The sequence below is a fragment of the Pogoniulus pusillus genome, chromosome 24 (genome assembly GCF_015220805.1).
Source record: "Pogoniulus pusillus isolate bPogPus1 chromosome 24, bPogPus1.pri, whole genome shotgun sequence".
Classification (NCBI taxonomy): domain Eukaryota; kingdom Metazoa; phylum Chordata; class Aves; order Piciformes; family Lybiidae; genus Pogoniulus; species Pogoniulus pusillus.
In genome coordinates, this window is record NC_087287.1 from 10,910,493 (window position 1) to 10,930,863 (window position 20,371).

The window sequence follows — 20,371 nt, forward strand, 5'->3', positions numbered from 1 at the left end:
ATACCAAGCTAGGAGGAAACAAATAGCCCTTTTGCCTGGCAAGGCAGAGAGCCCTGTTCCCTTTCTCTTGTGCCTGTTAGGCTCCCAAGTATCTCAGCAGCTTAATGAATTCTTTGTGTTCACACCTTTATGTGGCCCTTGTTCTTGATGAGCTCTCTGCTGTCTGTTTTCAACCCAAAGAGCTAAGACAGAACATGAACAGGCTCTGGTTTTGTGATTTCAGGAGCAGCAGCATTTGCCAAGGATGAAAACAGGAGAGAAGTGACACAGATAGCAGGTAAGACCTTCTGCTCTTCACGTGGGTTGAGGCCCTTCCAGTCATCTTACATTCCCTCTCTGCCCAGTTTCTGACTGGCATAGAGGTGAATTCAAAAAGCCCTATCCCAGCTCTACCTATTGTAGCCAGCACTAAAGACATACTAGTGGAACTTTGTGCTTGGGGACTCCATTTCCCTGCCTGTAGCACCATCAACTCATTTTGACCCCTGGCATGGTGTGTGGTGAGCTCTCAGGCTGGAACTGAGCTCACAGCAGATCAGGAGGAGAGAAGAGGCTTGGGGTCACAATGGCCAATGCCTTACACAAGCTGGGCCACTGTCACCTGCACAGCTCAGAAGATCTTTGGGCTGCCCCAGCTTTAGTACTGCAGTAAGACAACTTTAGAGCAGGGTGGGAGGCTGGGGCTGTCACATGAGTTGTGCTCTAGCCAGGTTTGTAACCTAATGAAATGCACTACAGGCGAGTGTTGTCTCCTGCATCTGGAGAAGAACAGCCCCAGGGATCAGTACAGGCTGGGGGCTGGTCTGTTGGAGAACAGCTCTGAGGAAAAGGAACTGGGAGTCCACAGACAGCAATTTTTGCCATGGAATCATAGAACCACAGAACTGTTGAGATTGGAAGTGACCTTTGAGGTCAAGCTCAGCCAATCACCTAGAGCTCACAGTCTCACCACTACTGCTAAGCCACTGCCTCTAAACCACATCCACACAGCTTTTAAACCCCTCCAGGGATCGTGACTCCACCAGCTCCCTGGGCAGACTGTTCCAGGCATGAGAAGCCTTTCTGGGAAGAATTTTTTTTCCTGAGATCTAACCTGAGCCTCCCCTGGTGCAGCTTGAAGCCATGACTTCTGACCATCCCCATGCCACGTGTCCACCGGGTGCAGTGCTGAGAAAGAGGAGAAGCAGAATGAAGGCAGTGCTGCAGACTTCTGTCCCATCCAAAAGAGGCATCAGAACAGGTTAAGAAGTGCTGGGTGGGAGAAAACAGCCTCTTTTTTAACTTTGTGTTTTAGAGCCTCAGACAGCCTCCCTGGCAGAGCTGCAGCAGATGAAGCACTTTATGAAGCTGCTGAAGAGGCAGGAGAAGGAACTGAGGGAACTGGAGAGGAAAGGAAGTAAACGGAGGGAGGAGCTGCTGCAGAAATATTCTGTGCTGTTTTTGGAGCCTGTCTGCTCTGGAGGCAAGAAAAGGATGATGCAATCTAGGAAAACCCTGAAGAAGAGGTAAGGCCTGCAGGTCAGCTCCTCAAACCAACACAGAGGGCTCCCCAAGAGAAACATGGGCTCCCCTTCTCTGAGTGGGCATCTGCACCTCCCTAGGTTTATAGTGCTGGATGTACCCACTGAGAGTGGATAGGAAGGTCAGGATTGTGTCAGCCTCTCTAGAAGCAGCACAGCTGCTGTATCTGTTCTGCAGGAGTTTGACAACAGGTGATGTTGGTACCTGTGCACATCCTGTAGACATGGGAGAAAGCGTGGACAGCCAAGTGCTGGAACTGAGAGAGAGGTTGGAGATGGAGCTGGTCCTCCTTGGGGAGGAACACCACGATGGGATTCGAAGGAAGAAGGAGCAGCATGCCACAGAGGTAAGCTGGTGAAGGGGCTGGAGAACAGGGCTGGTGAGGAGCAGCTGAGGGGCCTGGGGCTGGTCAGCCTGGAGAAGAGGAGGTTGAGTGGAGACCTTCTGACTGTCTACAGCTTCCTGAAAGAAGGTTGGAGCCAAGTTGGGGTCAATTTCTTCTGATATGCAACAAGTGACAGGACAAGAAGAAACAGCCTTAAGTTGTGCAAAGGGAGGTTCAAGTTGGACATGAGGAACAGTTTCTTCCCAGAAGGAGTTGTCAGGCACTGGTACAGGCTGCGCAGGGAGCTGGTGGTGTCACCATCCCTGGAGGTGTTTAAAGGACACATGGATATGGTGCTGAGGGACGTGGTTTAGTGGCAGTGGCTTAGCCGCAGTGATGGGATTGTGAGCTCCAGGCAAGTGGAGACTTGATGATCTCAAAGGTCTCTTCCAACCTCAACAGTTCTGTGGTTTCATGAATTCATGCTGACTGCTGCACACACAGATTGGAAGCTGACGATAGCCTGGAGGTGTGTGAGGGGTCAGAGGGGCTTTGGAGCCTTGAGAGAGCCAGTCCACTACAATTCAGTGCAGGGAGGGATAAAGCTGAATCCAGTGGTGTGGTGAGTCTCACCCTGGTTTGCTTGGTTTTGATCTTGTTTTCATCCCTTGAACAGCAAGCCATCAGGATAACAGAGCTGGCCAGAGAGAGGCAGGCAGCTGAGCTGAAGGCACTGAAAGAGTCGTCTGACAGGTAAACTCAGTGCTGGAGTCACAAAGTAGTAACGAAGAGCTCTTCTCTGGGGGAGCACATCTTCTGCTAGGTGTCAAAACACAGTCCTGCAGACAGTGAGTGAACGTCCCTGGAGGTGTTTAAAAGCCATCTGGAGGTGGTGCTTGGGGATATGGCTTAATGGTGGGCTTGGTAGGGTGGGGTTAATGGTTGGACTCAATGATCCAATCTAAACGATTCTATGAATAAGGGCAAGAGAAGCATTTCTTTGACATTGCTGTGCCTCCATCCCTCACCAGTGTGACACAAAGTCTTACACAGTGACAGTGGTGGCAGCACAGTTCTTGTGCTGCCCAGGACAGTGTTCCTGCCATGAGGCAGCAAAGAAGGAGTTAGCATTAGGGCTGCAGTAAGTAGCCTTGACTAATTCATTTGGATGGGAAATAAGACTGATAGTCCCTGGCTATCATCTCTATCTGCTCCAGTCAGTCCATTACAACTGCTGCCTTTCAGGGACAGCTCAGTTCACTCTTCTGAATGAATTGACCATCTTGGCTCCAGGACTTCAATCAACTGGCAGAATCAATTCCCTGGTCCTAGACAGGCATTTCTCCATTTGTTCTTGCAAACATAACACTGTCCTGCAGCTAAATTCCTCACTCATTCCTTCCTCCCATTACATTCTCTCTTAGGCTGTAGGTGTTAAGTCAGGCAAAACTTGGTCCAGCAGGAGAGATTCTCTGTTTCAGCAGGTTGAGCTTATACAGACAAGATTAAGAGAACCAGGTGGAGCAGGTGGGAACTGGTTTGTTACCAACACAATGTCATCTAGCACAGTCGCATCTGCAGCAGCCAGAAGGCTGTACAGCTCTTGCTGGAGGGTAGGAAGGCTCTGCAGAGAGATCTAGCCAGGCTGGATTGGTGGCTGAGGCCAATGGAAAGAGGGTCAACAGAGCCAAGTGCTGGGTTCTGCACTTGGGTCACAACACCCCTGTGACAGCTCCAGACTGGGAGCAGAGTGGCTGGAAACTGCCCTGTGGAAGCTGAGCTTTCTGCTGGACACTCACCCAGACTTTGCTTCCCTGGACAGCAGGAGCTCTCCATGCAGGGAGCTGTGTTGTTCTGTGGGCCTTGGGAGCAGCCCTGTCCCTCACAACACCCTTTTCTCTCCACAGCAACATTAAAGACATTAGGAAGAAGTTGGAGGCAAAGAGAGTGGAGCGAATCCAGACCATGATAAGGAACACAAGCGACAAAGCTGCTCAGGAGAGGTACGGGAGGAGATGTCACTGGGCTCTGCACATGCAGAACGCCTGCTGGCCTGCTCCAGGCAGGTCTGCCACCAGCACAGACTTCACAGAGCAGCCAGACAGGCAGTGTGGGGATGAGAGGAGGTGTGCTGGCCTGGCCTGCCCTCCCTCCTGGCTTGGCAGTTTTTCTCCAGTGCACAGGCACAGAGGCCAAACATCTGCTGAGCTGCAGCAGGAACATCACCCCTGCAGTCTGCTGAGACTGGCTTCTGGAGCCCTCTCCAGAGGCTTCATTCTTTGTGTGTAAGGCAGTCAGTGAGACTGGTTTCACTGGCTGGACTTCTGATGAGCCAGAAAGGAGCAGTGTCCTGCCACAGGGAGGAGGAGCTCCTGTGGGAATGGAGAAATGGTACCTTGAAGGGTACCTTAGGGTTCACCTTTCACTCACTTCAGGCTCTTCCATGTACCTGCTGCCTACCCTCATGCCTCGGGCAGGTATCTATCCCCTGCTAGAGCCAAAGGTGGGTTGTCCCCAGCCCCTCTAGACTCTGTGATGAGTTTCAGCAGCTCTCAGGCAGATGAAGGCTGCAGCCTTCCTTTTCCCTCCATGTTACAAAGGTGACACTGTGCCTGAGCCTGGGTCTCCAAGCGCCCTGAAGCTCAGGGTCAGTGCTGTTCTCAGCCAGAAAACCCAAACCATAGATCAGTTTGAACAGCCTCAAGGTCAAGGACACAGGGGACACTCCATCCTTTGCTCCTGGCTCAGGCCAAGGTCCTTTAGCTGTTAAGCTGAAAAACCCCAGAATTTTGGCCTTGGTGATGTGGCTGCTGTCTCAGTCACAAATGAATGGGGGTTTGTTTGCCTGTCCTAAAATTACAGCAGTCTCTCAGAGTGGGAGGACACTGAGAAGACACCACACCTGTCTGTGTGGGCAGGAGAGTCTTGCCTTCCTGCACAGCACTGAGAAAGGGGGTTATATAAAGGGAGCAGATGGAGGAGAGGCTTTTTATACATTTCCTTTCTTTAAAGGTTGAAGAAAGAAATTAATAACTCTCACATCCAGGAAGTGGTGCAAACAATCCAGCTGGTAAGTTCTTCTCTCACAGTCTGCCACAGAGTCTCCATCTTCTGTGAGGTGTGAGCAAAGCTCACAGACAGGGTGAGGTCTCTGAGGCATTTAAATCCCATCCAGGACTCTTGAGTGTGGAATCAGATAGCCATGGTGTGGCTAAAGACAGCTGCTACCTCTTCTAAAGCACTGCAGGTCCCCAAGGATTGGGAGAGGCCTCCCACCTGGTCAGAGGCAGCACAGACAGAGCTGTCTGTGGTATTTTACATTTCTAACTCCAGAATTTTCTGGAGCACAGCTAATGAGCAGAATCACCTCACATCTGTTTAGTAATGTGCAAAACTCTTTTAGTCTGGAGATGTGGAGGCTGAGGGGAGACCTCATTGCTTCCTACAGCTCCCTGAAAGGAGGTTGGCACCAGGTGTGGGTTGGTCTTTTCTCCCTAGTATCAGATGATACAGTGAGAGGCAATGGCCTGAAATTGTGCCAGGGGAGATTTAGGATGGAGATTAGGAACAACCTCTTTCCTGCAAGAGCAGTCAGGCATTGGAACAGGCTGCCCAGGGAGGTGGTGGAGTCACCATCCCTGGAGGTGTTCAAAAAACATGTGGATGTGGTACTTGGGGCATGGTGTAATGGCCATGGACTTAGTGAGCTTAGAGGTCTTTTACAACCCAAACAATTCTATGAGTCTTTGAAAATTATGCAGAAGGAGAGGAGATCCTGAGGATCTCATCTTTATGCTGCAGAAACCCTGTTCCCTTACAGAGCAGCACTTGTGTGTGTGTCCCCACATGCTCCTGCTGCGCTGGAGTTCTACACAGATAACTCAGAGCCAGCAGACACTGGTCAGAAGTGGGGGTGAGGGGACACTGTGCTGTGTGCTGCTGTTACAAGCTGGGGGTGGCTAAAGCATCTGTATTTTAATCCAAGTTAATTTGGTTTAATCTGTTCTTTTTAAAGGTGAAAGAAAAGACAGAGAGGTACCAGCAGAAACTGGAGGAGAAGCAGGCAGATAATCTGAGAGCAATCAAGGAGAAGGAAAGTCAGGTAAGGGCAAAGCTGAAGCTCAGGATCACTGTTGTTAATCAGCCAGCAAACCCAGCCCACTCCAGGAGCTCAGCCTTCACTGGGCATTCTTTGATGAATGCCACACTCAGCCTCCACACACACTTCAGCCACCCACTCCCCAGTGCGCTGGGAAGATGAATGACTTAGAATGTGGCTCTGCAGGAGCCTACACAGCTCCGAGAGGTGCTGCACTCCTACACTGAGCCAGCACCAGCATTCAGCTAACCATAGAAATCCCCTAAAGGAAAAGTGTGATGGAAATGTATCATTAGAGGAGAGGAGTCTTATCCCTGAGCTCCCTCAAACTCACAGAAGACATTCCTGCTCTCTCAGGGTTGCTGTACATCAGCCTGTGGTAAGTCCTTCTGACAGCTGCCTGAGGAATGGAGACCATTCAAAACTCATCAAGACCTAACACATCCCATACTGGTCTCTCATGGAGCAGGTTTTTTACCATCCTCAGCCTGACACCTGTTTGGTTGCAGTGTCTGGAGAATGATTTGAGGTTTCTTTCTGCAGCTCCAGCAGGAGGCACTGGCAGAGTACGAGGAGAAACTGAAAAGCCTGAACATGGAGGTGCGGGAGATGGTGAAGAACTATGCAAAAGCAGGGTTTCCCGGAGTGCCACAGACTCAGGAGGAAGAAGTTCAGAGACTTCCCGAGAGAGAACAAGGCTCTGCAGAACAACAGAAAGAAAAGGCCCCAGCAGCAGAGGTGTCCAGGCTTAAAGGAGCCATGGCTGAGCCTCCAGGAGCTGAACCAGATGTCGAGATTGAAGCAACCATTTTGTGAGAGACACTTCCCTCACTGTTCCACTTCAGGATAGTTTATGGAGCTGTGTAGTCAAGACCAGCCTGACAAACCTCTGCTGTCCCTTTCCATTCCAGGGAACTCCTGAAATCCTTCAGGAATTTACTGCTCTGTTATCCTAGGTATTGGCACCTAGAGATCTGCCCTTCACTGATTTTATCGTCTTCAGATGTAGCACTGAGGGGTTTAAGCAGCACAAAGGGACCTGTGGCTGGAGAGAAGTGAGTTCTTGGCATCCACAGCAGCATCTGCATTCAAAATTCAGTCTGGGTTTAGAGTAAGTTCCCTCAGCATCTACCACAGGCAGCTCTTCACATCAGCATGGTCTCAGAGCTAGATCCCTTTGAAGGAAATTTAACTGGGAGACATTCCCTAGTAACCACTTCTCATGCTCCTACCAGCTGAGGGCTAGCCCAGAATAAAGCCGCCTGAGATTCATCTAAGTGTGGGCGGCCAAACCATCCTCTAAAGCAGCCTTCCTTCTGGCAGCACTACCTGCTGGTGTAAGGCCAGCCTCAGGTTAGAGGACAGGTCAGCTGGACCTTGGAGCAGCTGGTGTCAACAGACACTGCTGTCTGCACACCACGACCCAGCATTTCCTCCTGTGGAGATGGGGCTACCTTCATTTTCTGGCCTGGCCTGCTCTGTCCTCTTCTTGTGTGTCCTGCCCTGTGATTCTCACTCTTGATTTCCACTTTGCCTCTCATAAGTCTTAGAGCAGGTTCTCAAGCCTGAATCCTGATCTCCTGACTACCCTGAGCAGGCTCCTTAGGTAAGTCTAAGGCATATTGGAAAGAGGCAAAGAGCCTCAGCATTTGTTTCAGCCCCCACAAAAACCACTTGCAGAGTTCTCCTTTGCAGAAACTGGATATTTTTAGGGCTTCTCTGATTTTCTTTTTTCTTATGTAGCTAAATTAGTTCCATATTATGGGCTTAGGATAACTACAGTTAGCAACCTAAATTACTTGCTTATGAGTCTGTTGCTCAGATAAAGAACCAACCAGTTACAGCACCTCTGAGGTTCCTGCACACAGACAGCTCAGTCAGGGTGGTCTTAGGTTGGACTCAATGATCTTAGAGGTCTTTTCCCACCAGAACAATTCTGTGATTTTATAAACCACACTGAACTGTCCAATCAAGTGCAGAAGGTTCTCAGGAGCTGCTTTTCCATGCTGCCATACCAGGTGATGACAAGAGGCTCAGCAGTGACCTGTGGGACTTGTTCCCTGCTGCTGGGAAATCCAAACTCCTCCACTCTCTGTTCTTGGCTTGCTTCCCATTTCTCCCTGCAGCCTGGGCATCTGCAGCTAACAGCAGCTCCCCTTTGGGGACAGAAGTTAGAAATCTTGTCCAAGGTCTAACCTGGAAAAGTTGCCCAGCTGTACAGTTTGAAAGGCCAAGTGGCTTTCAGCCTCTTGCAGCCCTGGCAGGTACTCACTGCTCTCTGCCTTCACTAACAGAAAACCTTCCAGCAGAACACAGCTCGAGGTCCAGATTCCTAAAATCTTGGTCCTGTCTTGCAACAGGAAAGAGCTAGGTTCCTCCTAACCACCTTCCCACACCATCTATTGTGAACACAGAATTTACACCTACCTTCCCTCATCTGTTTGGTGACCTTGTGACTCAACAGCTTTGACACAGCAAGTTCTCAACTCTTGCAGCAGGATGAACTAGAACCCTGTGGTCCAACTCTTTCCCTAGCACCATGTAGGACAGATGTTGCTCGTGGGGGCTAGAAAAAGCAGGAAATAGCAATAATTCAGCTCAGCCATCCCAGCCTTCCTCACACTGTGTCCTGAAATAATCTTAGCTCAGGGATCTAGGTTTGGCCTCTCAAAAATCTGTGTGCACCAGGTCCCAGGGACCTTAAAAAGAGCCATTCCTCTTCAGTCAGCCATCTGTAACCAGCAACCATCCTTGACAGAGGGGGAAGGAGATATACTTGGGGACCTCAAAGGAAGTGCAAACTATTTGTCCTAGGAGTAAAACACTGTAGGTCACATCTTCCAGTTATTCAAGGAAACAACAAAAGCCAAACCACCAACCACCCAAAAACCCATCTAAACACTGCTGAAGTAAGAAGGGGAGATGAGACCCCCAAAGCTCACCCTGCAGTTGAGCAGATGTGGGACTGCATCAAGTCTTGGCACCTGGAGAACCTTGTGCTGCTGAAAGCTTTGGTGTATTGATGTGACTGGTCCTTTTACTGCTGCCTTACAGAGCTGCAGAGGGTGGGGCAGCTTTGAACCAGCTATAGAGGAGAAACAGGTGAAACCATGGTCTGAGAAGGAGCTTCTTCCATCCTCTTGTTATTGAAACTGTTGCCTTAATTTGAGATAGTAGGAGGAAGGTGTGCTCCTGTTTGGAGCCACAGTTTCTCTTCTCTCCCCAAGATGTTCAGTGCCACACTGCAACAGAACTTCTGTCATAAAGCCCTCTCTTTGCCCCCCAGCTTGTTCCTCAGGTTTGTCTTTCCTGGAGCAGGGAGCTCAGTCACAACAGACCTGCAGCCTGGACACTGCATGATAAACATGTCCTAAAGTGCTGCTATCAGCCACCAACCAGCTCACCTGGGGCTGGGACAGGATCTTCCCAGCCTGCTCTGGCGTCAAGGGCAGCCCCATCCCACCTCATTGTGGTAACTTCATACTGGAATTGTACATTTCTGAGTTATTTATTGTCTACAGAAATAAACCATCACATTTCTTAAAGCATGGGCTCACCTGGGGCTTAATGGTGAGTGGGAACAAGGCCCAAACCTTGCTGGATGCACACAGAGGTTGATAGACATCAGGTGCCCCAAGTTCTCTGTCATCTGTGCTCGCAGGTCCCAAGTGCAACTTCTTCAGCCATTGAATCTGCGGTGAGGGGGCTTTGGTAACCATAACCTCTCACAACATCCTCCTCTGTCTCATTCTGTCTTCACCATCCCTCACCAGACTTGGAAATAACTTTTTCCTGAATGAAGCCAAGGATTTAAATTAGATATTAGGAATAAATTTTTGATAATGAGGGTGGTCAGACCCTGACCCAAGTTTCCCAGAATGGTGGGAGATGTCCTATCCCTACAACCATTCTAGGTCAGGCTCTTCAGAGCTCTCATCAGGTTGCAAATGTCCCTGCTGGCTGCAGGGGAGTTGGACTAGATGAGCTTTAAAGGTCCCTTTCAGCTCACTCCAAGATTCAATGATTCAATTCCTTATTTTAGGTAACCAAATTAGCAAGGTTTTGGACAGGCTGCCCAGGGAGGTGGTGGAGTTACCATCCCCAGAGGTGTTCAAGAAACACATGGCTATGGCACTTTGGGACACGGTTTAATGGCCATAGTGGTGTTGGGTTGAGGGTTAAACTCAATCTTGGAGGTCTTTTCCAACCCAAACAAGTCTACAATGCTCTGCAAACAAGTGCAGAGGGAGCTGACAGCAGCTGCAGACTCCCTGTTTGATGCAGCAAATTGTTCAGATAAATTCAAGCTGCCATCTTCAAAGGGCTGCTGTGTGCTGACTGCCAGGGCTGTGCCAGCATGGAACAGGCTGTGGAGCTGACAGGAGGCAGATATGAAAGGGAAAGATTCAGGTGGAACATGACACAAACCAACAGAACACCCAGAGACACAAGTGCAACCTTGTTGAAAGCATGTACAGAGGTGCTCAGAGAAGACAACACCGAATCACAGAACACCCAGTGGGACGGGACCCTCAAAGGTCATCTTGTCAGCAGGAACATCTCCAACTGGAGCAGGTTGCTCAGGGCCCCATCAAGTTTGACCCTGAATGTCTCCAGGGATGGGTCTGGCACTGCCTTTCTGGGCAACCTGTTCCACTGTCTCACCACCCTCACTGTGAAGAACTTCCTCCTAATATCCAACCTAACCCTACCTTGCTCTAGGTTCGAACCATTGCCCCTTGTCCTATCATCACATGCCCTTGGGAACAGTCCCTCCCCAGCTTCTTGCAGTCCATATTGGACAGGAAGTTGGATCCTTTCTGCATCCTGCACAGCTATGCTGATAAATGTTAGACTCACAGCAGTCATTCCTGGGCCTTCCCTCACTCTGTTTAGTCAGGGTTGGGCAGTGGAGTTAGATGTAAATCCATCAGCCCTGGGCTGGGAGAGTTGGGGCTGTTCGGCCTGGAGAGAGAAGGCTCCAGAGAGACCTTAGAGGCTTTCCAGTGCCTGAAGGGAATTACAAGAGAGCTGGGGAGGGACTTTTGAGAAGGGCTTGCAGTGATGGGACAAGGGACAACAGCTTTGAGCTGGAAGAGGGGGGATTGAGACTGAGGATTAGGAAGAAATTTATTAAAGGGTGGTGAGACAGTGGAACAGGTTGCCCAGGGAGGTGTTTGAGACCAAGCTGGACAAGGCCCTAGGCAACCTGGTCTAGGGGAAGGTGTCCTTGCCCACGGCAGGGGTCTTGCAACAAGATGGTCTTCAAGGGGCTCTGCAAAACAAACCATTCTGTGATTCCATGATTTCTGAGAAATGTTTGTTCCAGCATCCAGACTCTGCTCTGGTCTATTCTTGCTTTAAAAGTCATGCAGCCCCTGAACAGAAAAGTCAGACCAGACTTCAAGGTCCACAGATCCCTTACATCTCTGAGCTACAGAGATGGTTTAAAGCATCTCAGCCATGCAACAGGCTTATGAATAAATCAAGATCTACTTTAATTTAAAACACAAGTGCAAAGGATTCACAAGTACAGACGAGCAGGATCGTTTGTCTCAAATTAGAAATCTTCTCAAAGCCCTGCTCCTTTGCATAAAAAAGCAGAATATCTGGAATACAGAAACATTTTACATCAAAAATTTTTCCAGTGCAGCTAAGGAGGAGCTAAACAAATTCATTTCAATCAGCTTCATCAGCCCCAAACTTTGCCATCGAGCCTTGGCACACCATCTGCCATCCCTCTCCTGGCCACAGGCAGGGTGCTGTCAAAGGACAACCAGGTCACCCTTCAGCAGGTATCTGAGGGAAGGGAGGTGAACACCCTTATGGAGGTTTGCTCTCACCTGGGTCTACAAAGCCAACCTAAACCCTTTGCAGACTAGGTGACCACCATTTGATGGCTGGCATCAGTGCAGATGAATTCCACCCCATATTACTTCAAGTAATCAACTGTGGCTTCAACCTTGAAGCAAGGATCTGTAACTGGAATAAATAGCAGAAGACAGAGCTGATTGACATCTCCTGAAGAAAATGCAGTTCTGAGGTTAGTTTCCAAGACAGTGGGACTGGCCCAAGAACAACTTCAATCCCAATGAATTTGTATCTGGAGTTTCCAAACAGGATCCCAGTTCCACGTGTAAGATTACATCCAGAGACCTCACCACAACACACACCGTTACTGTACAGCAGCACATCCTGACCTAGTGCCATGGGCTGAACTCAGCCTGTGACACCCAGTGACCCTTAGCTGTCTCATGATCAGAAGGTGCACCAAACAACAGCTACATCTCTTTGCAGACACCTGAAAGAGCTCTTGAGACAACCAGTAGCAACCTTCTGAACCTAGCAGCACAGGGATGGTGGGGAAGGGCACACCAACAATGAAACACATCCAAAGTTTTCCTTCTCCCCCCATAGGAAGCAGGGGAGGTGACAGAGGCTCAACAAAACACCTCACATGAACACAGAAATTTCTCCTGGAACTTCCAGGACAGCTGAAACCTGTTAGTTCAGTCTCCTAGAGCATCCTCAAAGCACTACCCAGGGCAGCACCTTCTCAGCCTCTCCTGGGAGAAGGCTTGGAGAGAAAGGTGCCTGGGAACCAAACACAGGAACGAGCTGTCACAGACCCTCCATTCCAGCCAGCACTGGAAGTGTTGCAGATGAATTTTCAACTACGAGATCCTGCTGGCAAGAGAACCTTCATCACAGAGTCTGTTTCAAGGCCTGGATCCAAAGGCTCCCCCTTCCAAAAGTTCAAGATGATGAAATGGATTCAAGATTGACCACTAAACCATAGATATTCCGCAGCAAAAGAGAAGCACGTTGATGCAAGAGAGCCACTTAGGAACAAGTATGTACACACCACGTCTGCTCCTGGGAAAGGACCTGCAGCTTTCTAGGCCCACCTTTCACCAAAGGAAGTTAAAATCACCTGTGAGAAAGTGTCAGGGGGGAAAAAAATGTTGAGTCTTTGTGCATTGTTTAGAGTTTAAAGGGATCTGTGCCCGAAAACGTACATTTGAGTCAGCTCAAGCCTCCAGTGGATAGCTAAGGAGATGAAGATCACATTTCTAGTTGGGAAATATTGTTTCAGTTCAGTAGACAGCAGCCAAGGTTTGCAGAAACTTGCAGACATTCAGATCCAGAACTTCAGGCTCCGTTTATTGGAAGAAGTGATCCACAAGCCAAGTGATCCACCTGCTTTACTCTTGAGACATCCTTGGTCTTACTGGGATCTGGTATGCATTGATTGTCTTCAGCAAAAGAAGCCACAAAAGGCTGAGAATGCCAGGACAGAGTCACAGCCATCTTCTGAAACGATTGCTGACAAGTTCCAAGCACCATTTGCAGGAGGAGACTCTTGGTCTCCTGATATGTTTGGGGTTCCTAGAAACATTTCTCTGTTGTAGCATTTGTCCTTGAAGTCAGCAGGTGGAGGTACGCTTCCTGTACTGCTGGATGAGGGGCACCAGGCACTCTGGGAGTCCTGTCTGGAGCAGAAAGGGGTGATCCAGAAGTTCTTGTGCCGTTGCTCTTTCCAGTGGATCCCGGGTCAACATCCTTTCCAAAAAATCTCTCAGAACTGGGGAGGTCTGTGGAAAAAGAACCAAGCAGGTCAGTCCCAGAAAGGAGCCAGCACCAGAGGGGTTTATTCTGGAGGAGACCAAGAGGAGATGTGAATGTTTCCCCTGCCCAGAGCTCCTTTGATTCCAGCATTAATCGTAACAACGACAGGTGGCTGCATGAAGTTGGACTTGATGATCACAGAAACAGAACTGCTGAGGTTGGAAGAGACTTTTGAGATCATCAAGTCTGACCACCCACCTGGAGCTCACAGTCCCACCACTGCTGCTATGCCACTACCACTAAACCACGTCCCTCAGCACCACATCCACACACCAGCTCCCTGGGCAGCCCTTCTGGGAAGAAATCTTTCCCAAAATCCAACCCAAGCCTCCTTTGGCACAGCTTGAGGCTCTTTCCTCTTGCCCTGACACTTGTTGCATAGCAGAAGAGACTGACCCCCAGCTCACTCCAACCTCCTTTCAGGGAGTCGATGATCTCAAAGGTTTCTTCCAACCTCAACGTTTCTAGGCTTCTGTGACATCGGCAAGATATTAACTATGGGAGACACCCGAAGAGGCTTTGATTTGCACGAGCAGGTTTTTGGCTTGCATGACCAGGTTCATGCCCAGGCGACCTTACTTCATTAGGGTTATGTCTCAAAGCAGCCACTAGCTGTCAGCAGCAGCTTGCAGCCACTGAGGTACCAGGGCTAAAGATGTTCCTCAAGAAACATGCCCCACTCGCAGCCATGCACTGGCAAGGGCTGACAGGGCCGCAGATTCCCAGAACGCATCACGTCAGAAGCAGCCCTCGAAGGTCATCTTGTCCAACCACCTTGCAGGCAGCAAGGACATATCCAACTAGAGCAGGCAAAGGATCCCAGCAAGGGTTCCAGGGTTCAATCCAGTTCGACCTTGAATATATCCAGGGATGAGGTCTCCATCACTTCTCTGGGCAACCTGTCTCAGTGTCTCACCAGCCTCATTGTGAAGAACTTCCCAATGTGCGACCTACCTCTACCCTGGTGCCGTTGCACACCATTGCCCTTCATCCTGTCACCACAGCCCTCCTGAGCAGCCCCTCCTCAGCCTTCCTGGAGCCCACTTCAGCTCTAAGGTCTCCCCAGAGCTTTCTCTTCTCTGGGCTGAACAACCCCAAATCTCTCAGCCTGTCTTCATAAGAGAGGTGCTGCAACTCTCTGGGCACCTTTGTGGCCTCCTCTGGAGCCAGGTTTGCGGTGTTACCACCACGTTCACAAGCGCTCACATGGATGCTCACCCTGTGGAAGTTTTTCAGCTTGGGAGGAGGACTGTCACGGAGTCTCTTCATTGCCTGGACTGGTGAGTCACTGAAATATGGGGGTTCTCCATCCACCATCTCTATCACCATGATCCCCAGAGACCAGATATCCACCTGTAGAAGACAAGGTCACATCAATACAGTTCAGCTCAACAGGATTTTGCTTTGCTGCTTTCATAAAGATCAAGACAAGAGGTAATGAGCACAAAATGGAACATAAGAAGTTCCATCTAAAATGAGGAGGAACTTCTTCAATTTAAGGGTGGGGCAGTGGAACAGGCTGATGGTGGTGAAGTCTCCATGCTTGGAGTTACTCAAAGTCCACCTGGACACCACTGTGGTCTAGGTGAACCTGCTCTGGCAAGGGAGTTGGACTCAATGATCTGCAGAGGTCCCTTCCAACCCCTGTGATTCTGTGATCACAGCACCCCACCCCCAACAAACAGTACTGGGAGAGCAAAACATTAACCCCCTTGGATGCTGCTGGACTCCACACCACAGCTGAACAGTTTACACCTTAGCCTGGGCCACACTGGTGTTGTAACATCCAAAGGTCTGCAAGTACCTGCTTGTGGTACACCTGGTTCCTGGTAAACAAAACTAAGCAGGCTGCTGCCACCTGCCTGGGATTTCATGTGCCCTTCCTCCTCCCCTCCCTTCCTGGCATTGATGGATTTACTGATCCATATCATGTCACAGGCCACTCCTTCCCAACATCTGTCCATGCTGAGGCAGATACAACAATCCCAAGCCAAGCCCCAGGTGTAAGGAAAGGGCAAGTTTACATCTTGTTCTCAGAAGCAGAAAAACCTGGCTTCCCTCCTCTCGCAGGAAATACCATCACAAGGCTGCATTTACGTCTTAAACAGCCTCTTTTCCTGGGATGCTTCAGAAATTATCATCCCCTGGGACTGGGCACTGCTGAGGCCACACTTTGATTCCTGGGTTCAGTTTTGGGGCCCTCACTCCAAGATGGACATTGAGGGGCGGGAGCAGGTGCAGAGAAGGGCAGTGAAGCTGGGGAAGGATCTGGAGAACAGGAATGGTGGGGAGCAGCTGAGGGACCTGGGGTTGTTCAGCCTGGAGAAAAGGAGGCTGAGGGAAACTTTCTGGCTCTCTACAGTTTCTTGAAAGGATGCTGGAGACAGGTAAGGGTTGGTCCTTGTCCCAAAGAAAAGGAAAAGCCCCAGGTTGCCCCGGGGGAAGTTTAGGTTGGACTTGAGGAACAATTTCTTCATGGAATGGCTGTCAAGGCCTTGCCCTGGCTGTCCAAGCAGTGGTGGAGTCCTCATCCCAGGAGGGTTTTGAAAGCTGTGGAGATGTGGTTATGAGGGACACGGTTCAGTAGTGACCTGGCAGTGCTGAGTTCATGGTTGGACTCAATTACCTTGGCGGTTTTTCCCAACCTTAATGATTCTGTGATTATCTGGTCCTTCTGACATTAGGGAGGTGGTCTCTTACCTCAGTAGTGTATGGTATCCTTGCAATAACTTCTGGAGCCATCCAGTAAGGAGTACCTACTAAGGACTTTCTTTTGGGTACATCTTTACTGATCTGAGCACAGAAGCCAAAATCTGAGAGTTTGACCTGTCCAAAGAGAAAAGCAACCAACCTTAAAACATGGAAAGAAACACCAAAGAAGGCTAAGGGAGGAGGAGGGCAAGGTACAAACAGAACTCTGAACAGAAAGGAAACAAGGAGACAGCTAAAGGTTGCAAGGCAGAAGGCAGGAAGCAGTTTGTCAGAAGGACATCACTGTACCCTTCCATCCAGTGTCAGAAGAATGGAGTCGCTCTTAATATCTCGGTGAATGACCCCCTGAGAGTGAAGATAGGTCAGAGCCTGCAGCACTGACTCACACACTGTTGCAATTTGCTCTTCATTTAGCCTGAAATTAAAGACACAGAACATGTGGGCAGTTCCCACTCAGGGGTCCTCTCGAGGCACAGAGCAAATCTGAAGTTGTACTGCAAGTAGATATTTTGGTTCCTTAGGACCATGAACTTTGGCTCCCCCCTGGCTGTGACCATCTCACGTCCACCATTCTCCCATGACTGACTTTACTGCTGAGAACTTTTTGGTCTCCATGCTTTGCAATGTGAAGTTTCCCAGAGTCTAACCCAGAGGAACTGCATCTTAGACCTTGTATCTAAAGTCATCCTGCAAGATGCTGTTTCCAGCAGTTCTGCCAGGCAGGACTGTGTCCCCATGCCCAGGTGCTGCAGTAACTGTTGAGACAGCTTTTTCTTGAGGAGACATAGTAAAGCTATTGCAACTTCATCCAAAAAGCATCTAAACACCTAATGTGACAGCAAAGACAGGGAACCTTCAGAGCTTTATCACAGGTGAACATCCTGGATACTCTCACTCCTAAGGGCAGCACAGGTGGAAGCCACTCCTGAGTTTTGCCATTCTCTGTTAGCACACTGAGCACAAGCACCAAGAACCCGGTCTTTGGAAGGGCCTTCTGGTTGGAATACCAGAACAAGGACCTTCAGTGTGAGTAGTACTGCCCAACTGTCACCCAGGTGAGATTCTGAATCCTCAATAAAAGGAAAGCTCATGCCAGGCTTCCTTGGTCAGTCTTTTCATTGACAGTTTCTGGCCTCACAGGACTGCTGGGAAGCAGGAGGAGAATGCTCCAGGGTAAGACACACTCATAACAGCATCACTAGAGCACCTCGTGAGTGGGACTCTAAAGGCCATTTGAGAACACCTTCTTTGCCCTCCAGAAAGGCTCGGGGCATTAATGAATACAAAGTGATGTAGATAAGAAAGCAAATTTAGGAGAGTGTCCAGCAGTTGCTATCTTTAGGCAATGAAAATTGGGAAGGAGTCCAGATCTAAAGGCTCTGCTGCACTTCTCCAGAAGAGTTAGTCACAGATTCAACCTTACTAAGGTTGCACCACTGAAAACTATTTCTGCATGGTCTTGAATCCTTATTTAATCAGCTTCTTGGCCAGAATTCAACAGACAAAGCAAACAATGCTTTTGTTGAGCACTGTGATTTACAGGGAAGGTCATCAAACAGAAGAGGGGTGGCTATCTAAAGGAACCAGTGCTGTGAACAAGGCCCCTTCTACATCAGAAGTATTATGGCACACTTCAGATGGATGACAGTTACGTGTAGCAGTTCTTCTGGGGCATTACACACATAAGACCTCTGAGGGACACTGTTTTTCCCAGAAGTCTCTCTGGTGATCTTGTACACCAGGAGGGAACACAAGTGTTGATGTTTCAGATTTTGCTTCATACCTGATCTGAGACACAATGTCTGTGAGGGCTCCTCCTTGCAGGAATTCCATCAGCACCCAGAGTTCCTCTCCCACTAAATAGCTCTTGTACATCTCCACCACATTGACATGTTGATAGTCCCTCATTATCACCACCTGTGAAAGCACAACAAACAACTGACCACCCCAAAATCACTAATGACCGAATCCCAGCACGGAAGGGTTGGAAGGGACCTCTGGAGATCATCCAATCCAATGCCCCTGCTGAAACAGAGGCACCCACAGCAGCTTGCCCAGGAGCACAATGGCCAGGGGGGTTCTCCCCAGAGAAAGAAACTCCACAACCTCTCTGGGGAGTCTGTTCCAGGGCTCCAGCACCCTCACACCAAAGAATTTTCTTCTTATCTTCAGGTGGAACCTCCTGGCCTCCAGTTTGTGCCCGTTGCCCCCTGTCCTGTCACTGGGCACCACTGATAAAAATCTGGCTGCATCCTCTTGCCCCTCACCCTTTAGCTCTTGCTGAGAACTGAGCAGATCCTCTCTGGGCTTGCTCTTCTCCAGACTCACCATCCCCAGGGTGCTCAGCTTTGTCTCCTCACAGAGGTGCTCCAGGCCCCTCAGCATCCTCAGAACCTCCACTGGACTCTCTCCAGTAGTTCCCTGTCCCTCAAACTGGAAAGTCCAGAATTGGACTAAATAGACCAGATGCAGTGTCACCAGAGCAGAGTAGGGGGAGAGGAGAACATGCCTCATCCTGCTGATCACTCTCTTCTTTATGTCCCCCCATGTTCTTTCTTGGTCACAAGGACATATTGCTGATTCATGGTGATATGGTGACCTTGTTGCACACTGTGCTAGTTTGAAGCAGGCTAGAATGTTTTGGTGAGAAAAAGTAGATTATAGGCTGTGAAAGGAAAACAATGGTGATGTTTACTTCCCTCAGAGTCTCACTGAAGGAGAAATGTAAACATTAGATAACACTCTCGCCATTTTGTTTGCACTCTTGGGCTGGGCTTTGACTGAGCTGCATCTCCCTAACCTCACCTTCCACTCACCTTTGCTTCTTAACCTCTTGGCTGAACCTCTATTCTTCCTTAGGACTGGGGTAAGGTTGAGAGGGGCAGGGGGAAGGTGCAGGGGTGGTTGAGAGCCCCTCCTGGGGACTCAGGTTTCTGGGAGGGGAGTTGTGCTTCTGTATTACCTTTTACCTTGTATATTTCTGTATATAATTGTATATATTGTAAATAACTGCTTGTATATTGTGCTAGCTGTAAATAAATAGCTTCATTTATATTCCCAGAGCTGGCTGAGTCTAGTCTGGGTGACTTCTAAAGTGTGGGGGGCGGGTAACACCCAAACCATCACACCCACCAGCACTCCCAGGTCCCTCCTATGAAGCTGCCTTCCAGCAGGTCAGCCCCTTACCTGTACTGCTGCAGGGGGCTATTCCTCTCCAGGTGCCAGCCCTGCTCTTGTTGGTCTTCACAAGGTTCCCCTCCACCCAGCTCTCCAGCCTGGCCAAACTGACACTGCCAACACTTGACCTTACCCAACAAAACCAGCATGTGTAGCCCTGTGAGTACAACACAGCAGTCTCCATCCCCACACTCATCTTAGTTCTGCTGCTAGCATCATTCTGTTAAAGGGAAGATGTTTCCTGCCTTTCCCTCCTTTTTGCCACACTGACTTGGTGGAGGACAGCAGAACCCACCTCTCATCACTCTACTCACCTCATTAAAAAGGAGCTCCCTGCGCTGCTGCTTCCTCAGGTCCATCATTTTCACTGCCACCTGCCTCCCCGAGTGCTTCTCCCGAGCGATGCAGACGATGCCTGTGGAGCCTTCACCGATCTTTACATAGTTCTCCAGCATTGTCCGGGGATCCCCCTGGTCCACCACCATCCTGAGGGCAGCTTTGAACTGCTCGTGAGTCACAACCACTGGGTCTTCACTGGCCAGCTGCCCTTTCACCAAGGAGTCCTGAGGAAGGTGGAGGTTGCTGGAACTGGTCTGAGTCTGCCGGTTCCTGGGAGAACCTGCTGGAGATGGCCTGCCCTGTGGCACTGCAGCCACCTTCTCCACTGTTGGTGACTTCTGGGGCGTTCCAGCTTCTGAGATCATCCTGGGGAAATCAGATGCAGGCTGATCTGATGGAAGAGACAGGGCTTTGGCCGCAGGGCTGCGTGGTGAGCCCCATTGCTGGGGCCTGAAGAAAGCATTAGGCTTTGGGAAGAACAAAGAGGACAAGTGGAAGAAAGAAAAAGCAAAGGTTAGGTTAATAAGAAAGAAAGGTCAGGAAGCAGTTGTGTGCTACTCCTCTCTGGC

The 20,371-nt window shown here is 49.7% G+C and overlaps 2 protein-coding genes across 11 annotated transcripts in view; one reads left to right on the forward strand and one right to left on the reverse strand.

Annotated features, from left to right (window-relative positions):
• The window catches only part of PLCB2 (phospholipase C beta 2), a 52,148-nt gene extending 44,482 nt beyond the window's left edge, over positions 1-7,666 (forward strand). For all 7 annotated transcript variants that reach the window (XM_064163562.1, XM_064163564.1, XM_064163559.1 and 4 more), the window contains 8 exons: positions 224-277; positions 1,295-1,505; positions 1,699-1,867; positions 2,523-2,599; positions 3,754-3,849; positions 4,859-4,916; positions 5,862-5,948; positions 6,489-7,666. In XM_064163562.1, the coding sequence (XP_064019632.1) occupies positions 224-277; positions 1,295-1,505; positions 1,699-1,867; positions 2,523-2,599; positions 3,754-3,849; positions 4,859-4,916; positions 5,862-5,948; positions 6,489-6,761 (1,025 nt within the window). In that variant the 3' untranslated portion in view covers positions 6,762-7,666. The remainder of the gene's footprint in view (positions 1-223; positions 278-1,294; positions 1,506-1,698; positions 1,868-2,522; positions 2,600-3,753; positions 3,850-4,858; positions 4,917-5,861; positions 5,949-6,488) is intronic.
• Positions 7,667-11,419: 3,753 nt separating this feature from the next.
• The window catches only part of PAK6 (p21 (RAC1) activated kinase 6), a 42,864-nt gene continuing 33,912 nt past the window's right edge, over positions 11,420-20,371 (reverse strand). For all 4 annotated transcript variants that reach the window (XM_064163571.1, XM_064163572.1, XM_064163575.1 and 1 more), the window contains 6 exons: positions 19,778-20,269; positions 18,070-18,203; positions 16,575-16,701; positions 16,275-16,400; positions 14,793-14,927; positions 11,420-13,540 (listed from right to left, as the gene is read on the reverse strand). In XM_064163571.1, the coding sequence (XP_064019641.1) occupies positions 13,373-13,540; positions 14,793-14,927; positions 16,275-16,400; positions 16,575-16,701; positions 18,070-18,203; positions 19,778-20,269 (1,182 nt within the window). In that variant the 3' untranslated portion in view covers positions 11,420-13,372. The remainder of the gene's footprint in view (positions 13,541-14,792; positions 14,928-16,274; positions 16,401-16,574; positions 16,702-18,069; positions 18,204-19,777; positions 20,270-20,371) is intronic.